This window comes from Oncorhynchus clarkii, chromosome 4, assembly GCF_045791955.1.
Source record: "Oncorhynchus clarkii lewisi isolate Uvic-CL-2024 chromosome 4, UVic_Ocla_1.0, whole genome shotgun sequence".
In the NCBI taxonomy this organism is placed as follows: Eukaryota; Metazoa; Chordata; class Actinopteri; order Salmoniformes; family Salmonidae; genus Oncorhynchus; species Oncorhynchus clarkii.
In genome coordinates, this window is record NC_092150.1 from 83,551,815 (window position 1) to 83,564,205 (window position 12,391).

General features: G+C 36.8%; 1 protein-coding gene across 1 annotated transcript in view; it reads right to left on the bottom strand.

The window, feature by feature from the left end:
- LOC139407879 (thyrotropin receptor-like) overlaps nucleotides 1-12,391 on the bottom strand; it is a 63,772-nt gene that overhangs the window by 43,250 nt on the left and 8,131 nt on the right. The window contains exon 3 of the mRNA XM_071151751.1: nucleotides 8,956-9,030. Coding sequence (XP_071007852.1) covers nucleotides 8,956-9,030 — 75 coding nt within the window. The remainder of the gene's footprint in view (nucleotides 1-8,955; nucleotides 9,031-12,391) is intronic.

Sequence of the window (12,391 nt, forward strand, 5' to 3'; positions counted from 1 at the left end):
CTAACACAGACATGGTGGCAGGAAGATCACAACGACATCAATAAAGATGAACTGATAACTAACACAGACATGGTGGCAGGAAGATCACAACGACATCAATAAAGATGAACTGATAACTAACACAGACATGGTGGCAGGAAGATCACAACGACATCAATAAAGATGAACTGATAACTAACACAGACATGGTGGCAGGAAGATCACAACGACATCAATAAAGATGAACTGATAACTAACACAGACATGGTGGCAGGAAGATCACAACGACATCAATAAAGATGAACTGATAACTAACACAGACATGGTGGCAGGAAGATCACAACGACATCAATAAAGATGAACTGATAACTAACACAGACATGGTGGCAGGAAGATCACAACGACATCAATAAAGATGAACTGATAACTAACACAGACATGGTGGCAGGAAGATCACAACGACATCAATAAAGATGAACTGATAACTAACACAGACATGGTGGCAGGAAGATCACAACGACATCAATAAAGATGAACTGATAACTAACACAGACATGGTGGCAGGAAGATCACAACGACATCAATAAAGATGAACTGATAACTAACACAGACATGGTGGCAGGAAGATCACAACGACATCAATAAAGATGAACTGATAACTAACACAGACATGGTGGCATGGCAGGAAGATCACAACGACATCAATAAAGATGAACTGATAACTAACACAGACATGGTGGCAGGAAGATCACAACGACATCAATAAAGATGAACTGATAACTAACACAGACATGGTGGCAGGAAGATCACAACGACATCAATAAAGATGAACTGATAACTAACACAGACATGGTGGCAGGAAGATCACAACGACATCAATAAAGATGAACTGATAACTAACACAGACATGGTGGCAGGAAGATCACAACGACATCAATAAAGATGAACTGATAACTAACACAGACATGGTGGCAGGAAGATCACAACGACATCAATAAAGATGAACTGATAACTAACACAGACATGGTGGCAGGAAGATCACAACGACATCAATAAAGATGAACTGATAACTAACACAGACATGGTGGCAGGAAGATCACAACGACATCAATAAAGATGAACTGATAACTAACACAGACATGGTGGCAGGAAGATCACAACGACATCAATAAAGATGAACTGATAACTAACACAGACATGGTGGCAGGAAGATCACAACGACATCAATAAAGATGAACTGATAACTAACACAGACATGGTGGCAGGAAGATCACAACGACATCAATAAAGATGAACTGATAACTAACACAGACATGGTGGCATGGAAGATCACAACGACATCAATAAAGATGAACTGATAACTAACACAGACATGGTGGCAGGAAGATCACAACGACATCAATAAAGATGAACTGATAACTAACACAGACATGGTGGCATGGCAGGAAGATCACAACGACATCAATAAAGATGAACTGATAACTAACACAGACATGGTGGCAGGAAGATCACAACGACATCAATAAAGATGAACTGATAACTAACACAGACATGGTGGCATAGCAGGAAGATCACAACGACATCAATAAAGATGAACTGATCACTAACACAGACATGGTGGCAGGAAGATCACAACGACATCAATAAAGATGAACTGATAACTGACACAGACATGGTGGCAGGAAGATCACAACGACATCAATAAAGATGAACTGATAACTAACACAGACATGGTGGCAGGAAGATCACAACGACATCAATAAAGATGAACTGATAACTAACACAGACATGGTGGCAGGAAGATCACAACGACATCAATAAAGATGAACTGATAACTAACACAGACATGGTGGCATGGCAGGAAGATCAGAACGACATCAATAAAGATGAACTGATAACTAACACAGACATGGTGGCAGGAAGATCACAACGACATCAATAAAGATGAACTGATAACTAACACAGACATGGTGGCAGGAAGATCACAACGACATCAATAAAGATGAACTGATAACTAACACAGACATGGTGGCATAGCAGGAAGATCACAACGACATCAATAAAGATGAACTGATAACTAACACAGACATGGTGGCATGGCAGGAAGATCAGAACGACATCAATAAAGATGAACTGATAACTAACACAGACATGGGGCATGGCAGGAAGATCACAACGACATCAATAAAGAGGTTGTGGGTACAAATAATAATAATAATAATAATAATAAACTGATAACTAACACAGACATGGTGGCATGGCAGGAAGATCACAACGACATCAATAAAGATGAACTGATCACTAACACAGACATGGTGGCATGGCAGGAAGATCACAACGACATCAATAAAGATGAACTGATAACTAACACAGACATGGTGGCATAGCAGGAAGATCACAACGACATCAATAAAGATGAACTGATAACTAACACAGACATGGTGGCATGGCAGGAAGATCACAACGACATTTATAAAGATGAACTGATAACTAACACAGACATGGTGGCATAGCAGGAAGATCACAACGACATCAATAAAGAGGTTGTGGGTACTAATAATAATAATAATAATAATAATAAACTGATAACTAACACAGACATGGTGGCATAGCAGGAAGATCAGAACGACATCAATAAAGAGGTTGTGGGTACAAATAATAATAATAATAATAATAATAAACTGATAACTAACACAGACATGGTGGCATGGCAGGAAGATCACAACGACATCAATAAAGATGAACTGATAACTAACACAGACATGGTGGCATGGCAGGAAGATCACAACGACATCAATAAAGATGAACTGATAACTAACACAGACATGGTGGCATAGCAGGAAGATCACAACGACATCAATAAAGAGGTTGTGGGTACTAATAATAATAATAATAATAATAATAAACTGATAACTAACACAGACATGGTGGCATGGCAGGAAGATCACAACGACATCAATAAAGAGGTTGTGGGTACTAATAATAATAATAATAATAATAATAAACTGATAACTAACACAGACATGGTGGCATAGCAGGAAGATCACAACGACATCAATAAAGAGGTTGTGGGTACTAATAATAATAATAATAATAATAATAAACTGATAACTAACACAGACATGGTGGCATAGCAGGAAGATCAGAACGACATCAATAAAGAGGTTGTGGGTACAAATAATAATAATAATAATAATAATAAACTGATAACTAACACAGACATGGTGGCATGGCAGGAAGATCACAACGACATCAATAAAGATGAACTGATAACTAACACAGACATGGTGGCATGGCAGGAAGATCACAACGACATCAATAAAGAGGTTGTGGGTACTAATAATAATAATAATAATAATAATAAACTGATAACTAACACAGACATGGGGCATGGCAGGAAGATCACAACGACATCAATAAAGAGGTTGTGGGTACTAATAATAATAATAATAATAATAATAAACTGATAACTAACACAGACATGGTGGCATAGCAGGAAGATCAGAACGACATCAATAAAGAGGTTGTGGGTACAAATAATAATAATAATAATAATAATAAACTGATAACTAACACAGACATGGTGGCATAGCAGGAAGATCAGAACGACATCAATAAAGAGGTTGTGGGTACAAATAATAATAATAATAATAATAATAAACTGATAACTAACACAGACATGGTGGCATAGCAGGAAGATCAGAACGACATCAATAAAGAGGTTGTGGGTACTAATAATAATAATAATAATAATAATAAACTGATAACTAACACAGACATGGTGGCATGGCAGGAAGATCACAACGACATCAATAAAGATGAACTGATAACTAACACAGACATGGTGGCATGGCAGGAAGATCACAACGACATCAATAAAGAGGTTGTGGGTACAAATAATAATAATAATAATAATAATAATAATAATAATAATAATAATAAACTGATAACTAACACAGACATGGTGGCATGGCAGGAAGATCAGCACGACATCAATAAAGAGGTTGTGGGTACTAATAATAATAATAATAATAATAATAAACTGATAACTAACACAGACATGGTGGCATAGCAGGAAGATCACAACGACATCAATAAAGAGGTTGTGGGTACAAATAATAATAATAATAATAATAATAAACTGATAACTAACACAGACATGGTGGCATGGCAGGAAGATCACAACGACATCAATAAAGATGAACTGATAACTAACACAGACATGGTGGCATGGCAGGAAGATCACAACGACATCAATAAAGAGGTTGTGGGTACTAATAATAATAATAATAATAATAATAAACTGATAACTAACACAGACATGGTGGCATAGCAGGAAGATCAGAACGACATCAATAAAGAGGTTGTGGGTACAAATAATAATAATAATAATAATAATAAACTGATAACTAACACAGACATGGTGGCATGGCAGGAAGATCACAACGACATCAATAAAGATGAACTGATAACTAACACAGACATGGTGGCATGGCAGGAAGATCACAACGACATCAATAAAGAGGTTGTGGGTACTAATAATAATAATAATAATAATAATAAACTGATAACTAACACAGACATGGGGCATGGCAGGAAGATCACAACGACATCAATAAAGAGGTTGTGGGTACTAATAATAATAATAATAATAATAATAAACTGATAACTAACACAGACATGGTGGCATAGCAGGAAGATCAGAACGACATCAATAAAGAGGTTGTGGGTACAAATAATAATAATAATAATAATAATAAACTGATAACTAACACAGACATGGTGGCATAGCAGGAAGATCAGAACGACATCAATAAAGAGGTTGTGGGTACAAATAATAATAATAATAATAATAATAAACTGATAACTAACACAGACATGGTGGCATAGCAGGAAGATCAGAACGACATCAATAAAGAGGTTGTGGGTACTAATAATAATAATAATAATAATAATAAACTGATAACTAACACAGACATGGTGGCATGGCAGGAAGATCACAACGACATCAATAAAGATGAACTGATAACTAACACAGACATGGTGGCATGGCAAGAAGATCACAACGACATCAATAAAGAGGTTGTGGGTACAAATAATAATAATAATAATAATAATAATAATAATAATAATAATAATAAACTGATAACTAACACAGACATGGTGGCATGGCAGGAAGATCACAACGACATCAATAAAGAGGTTGTGGGTACTAATAATAATAATAATAATAATAATAAACTGATAACTAACACAGACATGGTGGCATGGCAGGAAGATCACAACGACATCAATAAAGATGAACTGATAACTAACACAGACATGGTGGCATGGCAGGAAGATCACAACGACATCAATAAAGAGGTTGTGGGTACTAATAATAATAATAATAATAATAATAAACTGATAACTAACACAGACATGGGGCATGGCAGGAAGATCACAACGACATCAATAAAGAGGTTGTGGGTACTAATAATAATAATAATAATAATAATAATAAACTGATAACTAACACAGACATGGTGGCATAGCAGGAAGATCAGAACGACATCAATAAAGAGGTTGTGGGTACAAATAATAATAATAATAATAATAATAAACTGATAACTAACACAGACATGGTGGCATAGCAGGAAGATCAGAACGACATCAATAAAGAGGTTGTGGGTACAAATAATAATAATAATAATAATAATAAACTGATAACTAACACAGACATGGTGGCATAGCAGGAAGATCAGAACGACATCAATAAAGAGGTTGTGGGTACTAATAATAATAATAATAATAATAATAAACTGATAACTAACACAGACATGGGGCATGGCAGGAAGATCACAACGACATCAATAAAGAGGTTGTGGGTACTAATAATAATAATAATAATAATAATAAACTGATAACTAACACAGACATGGTGGCATAGCAGGAAGATCAGAACGACATCAATAAAGAGGTTGTGGGTACAAATAATAATAATAATAATAATAATAAACTGATAACTAACACAGACATGGTGGCATAGCAGGAAGATCAGAACGACATCAATAAAGAGGTTGTGGGTACAAATAATAATAATAATAATAATAATAAACTGATAACTAACACAGACATGGTGGCATAGCAGGAAGATCAGAACGACATCAATAAAGAGGTTGTGGGTACTAATAATAATAATAATAATAATAATAAACTGATAACTAACACAGACATGGTGGCATGGCAGGAAGATCACAACGACATCAATAAAGATGAACTGATAACTAACACAGACATGGTGGCATGGCAGGAAGATCACAACGACATCAATAAAGAGGTTGTGGGTACAAATAATAATAATAATAATAATAATAATAATAATAATAATAATAATAAACTGATAACTAACACAGACATGGTGGCATGGCAGGAAGATCAGCACGACATCAATAAAGAGGTTGTGGGTACTAATAATAATAATAATAATAATAATAAACTGATAACTAACACAGACATGGTGGCATAGCAGGAAGATCACAACGACATCAATAAAGAGGTTGTGGGTACTAATAATAATAATAATAATAATAATAAACTGATAACTAACACAGACATGGTGGCATAGCAGGAAGATCAGAACGACATCAATAAAGAGGTTGTGGGTACAAATAATAATAATAATAATAATAATAAACTGATAACTAACACAGACATGGTGGCATGGCAGGAAGATCACAACGACATCAATAAAGATGAACTGATAACTAACACAGACATGGTGGCATGGCAGGAAGATCACAACGACATCAATAAAGAGGTTGTGGGTACTAATAATAATAATAATAATAATAATAAACTGATAACTAACACAGACATGGGGCATGGCAGGAAGATCACAACGACATCAATAAAGAGGTTGTGGGTACTAATAATAATAATAATAATAATAATAAACTGATAACTAACACAGACATGGTGGCATAGCAGGAAGATCAGAACGACATCAATAAAGAGGTTGTGGGTACAAATAATAATAATAATAATAATAATAAACTGATAACTAACACAGACATGGTGGCATAGCAGGAAGATCAGAACGACATCAATAAAGAGGTTGTGGGTACAAATAATAATAATAATAATAATAATAAACTGATAACTAACACAGACATGGTGGCATAGCAGGAAGATCAGAACGACATCAATAAAGAGGTTGTGGGTACTAATAATAATAATAATAATAATAATAAACTGATAACTAACACAGACATGGTGGCATGGCAGGAAGATCACAACGACATCAATAAAGATGAACTGATAACTAACACAGACATGGTGGCATGGCAGGAAGATCACAACGACATCAATAAAGAGGTTGTGGGTACAAATAATAATAATAATAATAATAATAATAATAATAATAATAATAATAAACTGATAACTAACACAGACATGGTGGCATGGCAGGAAGATCACAACGACATCAATAAAGAGGTTGTGGGTACTAATAATAATAATAATAATAATAATAAACTGATAACTAACACAGACATGGTGGCATGGCAGGAAGATCAGCACGACATCAATAAAGAGGTTGTGGGTACAAATAATAATAATAATAATAATAATAAACTGATAACTAACACAGACATGGTGGCATGGCAGGAAGATCACAACGACATCAATAAAGAGGTTGTGGGTACAAATAATAATAATAATAATAATAATAAACTGATAACTAACACAGACATGGTGGCATGGCAGGAAGATCACAACGACATCAATAAAGAGGTTGTGGGTACTAATAATAATAATAATAATAATAATAAACTGATAACTAACACAGACATGGTGGCATAGCAGGAAGATCACAACGACATCAATAAAGAGGTTGTGGGTACTAATAATAATAATAATAATAATAATAAACTGATAACTAACACAGACATGGTGGCATGGCAGGAAGATCACAACGACATCAATAAAGAGGTTGTGGGTACTAATAATAATAATAATAATAATAATAAACTGATAACTAACACAGACATGGTGGCATGGCAGGAAGATCACAACGACATCAATAAAGAGGTTGTGGGTACTAATAATAATAATAATAATAATAATAAACTGATAACTAACACAGACATGGTGGCATGGCAGGAAGATCACAACGACATCAATAAAGAGGTTGTGGGTACAAATAATAATAATAATAATAATAATAAACTGATAACTAACACAGACATGGTGGCATAGCAGGAAGATCACAACGACATCAATAAAGAGGTTGTGGGTACTAATAATAATAATAATAATAATAATAAACTGATCACTAACACAGACATGGTGGCATGGCAGGAAGATCACAACGACATCAATAAAGAGGTTGTGGGTACAAATAATAATAATAATAATAATAATAAACTGATAACTAACACAGACATGGTGGCATGGCAGGAAGATCACAACGACATCAATAAAGAGGTTGTGGGTACTAATAATAATAATAATAATAATAATAATAACTGAATAAATTAACATGCACAATGTAATCAAGTTGTAAGTTAAAAAAATGGTATGTTAAAAAGTGCTGTGCGTGTGTAATTAGTTCCACAGACTTTTATTTTTAGGGACAACTAAAAATGTAAAGTTCTGGTAAAACTTTGACCGAAAAAGTAAAATTAAACAAGTCTGTGGAACCAGTTACTTAATAATAATTTAGTTGACACAGCCATACTCAAATGCCTTTAAACTGCTAGTTCGTCTAGGGGAAATTGGCTTCATGTTATAGCCAGTAATGGAAATCAAGGGAATTTACAAGTCAGTAATGATGGTCCTGTGTGACTCAGTTGGTACAGCATAGTTGGTAGAACATGGTGCTTGCAACGTCAGGAATGTGCGTTCGTTTCCTAGGGCAACCAATACGTAAACATGCATGTAGGCGTGACTGTAGTGTCTGCTAAATGGCATATATTATATTAGTAAGTCACTCACATGTGGGTGATTTTCTTCAGGTTATAGAATGAATGCTTCTCCAGCCTCTTCAGCGTCAGATCCACGGATATATATCTGGAAAAAACAAACAATACTCCAATATGGCCAATCTACTGTCTGTCGACTCCATTCTAATGTCCAATCTACTGTCTGTCGACTCCATTCTAATGTCCACACATGACCAATCTACTGTCTGTCGACTCCATTCTAATGTCCACACATGACCAATCTACTGTCTGTTGACTCCATTCTAATGTCCAATCTACTGTCTGTCGACTTCATTCTAATGGCCACACATGACCAATCTACTGTCTGTTGACTCCATTCTAATGTCCAATCTACTGTCTGTCGACTCCATTCTAATGTCCACACATGACCAATCTACTGTCTGTTGGCTCCATTCTAATGTCCACACATGACCAATCTACTGTCTGTTGACTCCATTCTAATGTCCACACATGACCAATCTACTGTCTGTCGACTCCATTCTAATGTCCACACATGACCAATCTACTGTCTGTTGACTCCATTCTAATGTCCAATCTACTGTCTGTTGACTCCATTCTAATGTCCACACATAACCAATCTACTGTCTGTTGACTCCATTCTAATGTCCACACATAACCAATCTACTGTCTGTTGACTCCATTCTAATGTCCACACATGACCAATCTACTGTCTGTCGACTCCATTCTAATGTCCACACATGACCAATCTACTGTCTGTCGACTCCATTCTAATGTCCAATCTACTGTCTGTTGACTCCATTCTAATGTCCAATCTACTGTCTGTCGACTCCATTCTAATGTCCAATCTACTGTCTGTTGACTCCATTCTAATGTCCAATCTACTGTCTGTCGACTCCATTCTAATGTCCAATCTACTGTCTGTTGACTCCATTCTAATGTCCACACATGACCAATCTACTGTCTGTCGACTCCATTCTAATGTCCAATCTACTGTCTGTCGACTCCATTCTAATGTCCACACATGGCCAATCTACTGTCTGTCGACTCCATTCTAATGTCCACACATGGCCAATCTACTGTCTGTCGACTCCATTCTAATGTCCACACATGACCAATCTACTGTCTGTTGACTCCATTCTAATGTCCACACATGACCAATCTACTGTCTGTCGACTCCATTCTAAAGTCCAATCTACTGTCTGTCGACTTCATTCTAATGTCCACACATGACCAATCTACTGTCTGTCGACTCCATTCTAATGTCCAATCTACTGTCTGTCGACTTCATTCTAATGTCCAATCTACTGTCTGTCGACTCCATTCTAATGTCCAATCTACTCTCTGTCGACTTCATTCTAATGTCCACACATGACCAATCTACTGTCTGTCGACTTCATTCTAATGTCCACACATGACCAATCTACTGTCTGTCGACTCCATTCTAATGTCCAATCTACTGTCTGTCGACTCCATTCTAATGTCCACACATGACCAATCTACTGTCTGTTGACTCCATTCTAATGTCCACACATGACCAATCTACTGTCTGTCGACTCCATTCTAATGTCCAATCTACTGTCTGTCGACTCCATTCTAATGTCCACACATGACCAATCTACTGTCTGTCGACTCCATTCTAATGTCCAATCTACTGTCTGTCGACTTCATTCTAATGTCCAATCTACTGTCTGTCGACTCCATTCTAATGTCCAATCTACTGTCTGTCGACTTCATTCTAATGTCCACACATGACCAATCTACTGTCTGTCGACTCCATTCTAATGTCCAATCTACTGTCTGTCGACTTCATTCTAATGTCCACACATGACCAATCTACTGTCTGTCGACTCCATTCTAATGTCCACACATGACCAATCTACTGTCTGTCGACTCCATTCTAATGTCCAATCTACTGTCTGTCGACTTCATTCTAATGTCCAATCTACTGTCTGTCGACTCCATTCTAATGTCCAATCTACTGTCTGTCGACTTCATTCTAATGTCCACACATGACCAATCTACTGTCTGTCGACTCCATTCTAATGTCCAATCTACTGTCTGTCGACTTCATTCTAATGTCCACACATGACCAATCTACTGTCTGTCGACTCCATTCTAATGTCCAATCTACTGTCTGTCGACTTCATTCTAATGTCCACACATGACCAATCTACTGTCTGTCGACTCCATTCTAATGTCCAATCTACTGTCTGTTGGCTCCATTCTAATGTCCACACATGACCAATCTACTGTCTGTTGACTCCATTCTAATGTCCACACATGACCAATCTACTGTCTGTCGACTCCATTCTAATGTCCACACATGACCAATCTACTGTCTGTTGACTCCATTCTAATGTCCAATCTACTGTCTGTTGACTCCATTCTAATGTCCACACATAACCAATCTACTGTCTGTTGACTCCATTCTAATGTCCACACATAACCAATCTACTGTCTGTTGACTCCATTCTAATGTCCACACATGACCAATCTACTGTCTGTCGACTCCATTCTAATGTCCACACATGACCAATCTACTGTCTGTCGACTCCATTCTAATGTCCAATCTACTGTCTGTTGACTCCATTCTAATGTCCAATCTACTGTCTGTCGACTCCATTCTAATGTCCAATCTACTGTCTGTTGACTCCATTCTAATGTCCAATCTACTGTCTGTCGACTCCATTCTAATGTCCAATCTACTGTCTGTTGACTCCATTCTAATGTCCACACATGACCAATCTACTGTCTGTCGACTCCATTCTAATGTCCAATCTACTGTCTGTCGACTCCATTCTAATGTCCAATCTACTGTCTGTTGACTCCATTCTAATGTCCAATCTACTGTCTGTCGACTCCATTCTAATGTCCAATCTACTGTCTGTTGACTCCATTCTAATGTCCACACATGACCAATCTACTGTCTGTCGACTCCATTCTAATGTCCAATCTACTGTCTGTCGACTCCATTCTAATGTCCACACATGGCCAATCTACTGTCTGTCGACTCCATTCTAATGTCCACACATGGCCAATCTACTGTCTGTCGACTCCATTCTAATGTCCACACATGACCAATCTACTGTCTGTTGACTCCATTCTAATGTCCACACATGACCAATCTACTGTCTGTCGACTCCATTCTAATGTCCAATCGACTGTCTGTCGACTCCATTCTAATGTCCACACATGACCAATCTACTGTCTGTCGACTCCATTCTAATGTCCAATCTACTGTCTGTCGACTTCATTCTAATGTCCAATCTACTGTCTGTCGACTCCATTCTAATGTCCAATCTACTCTCTGTCGACTTCATTCTAATGTCCACACATGACCAATCTACTGTCTGTCGACTTCATTCTAATGTCCACACATGACCAATCTACTGTCTGTCGACTCCATTCTAATGTCCAATCTACTGTCTGTCGACTCCATTCTAATGTCCACACATGACCAATCTACT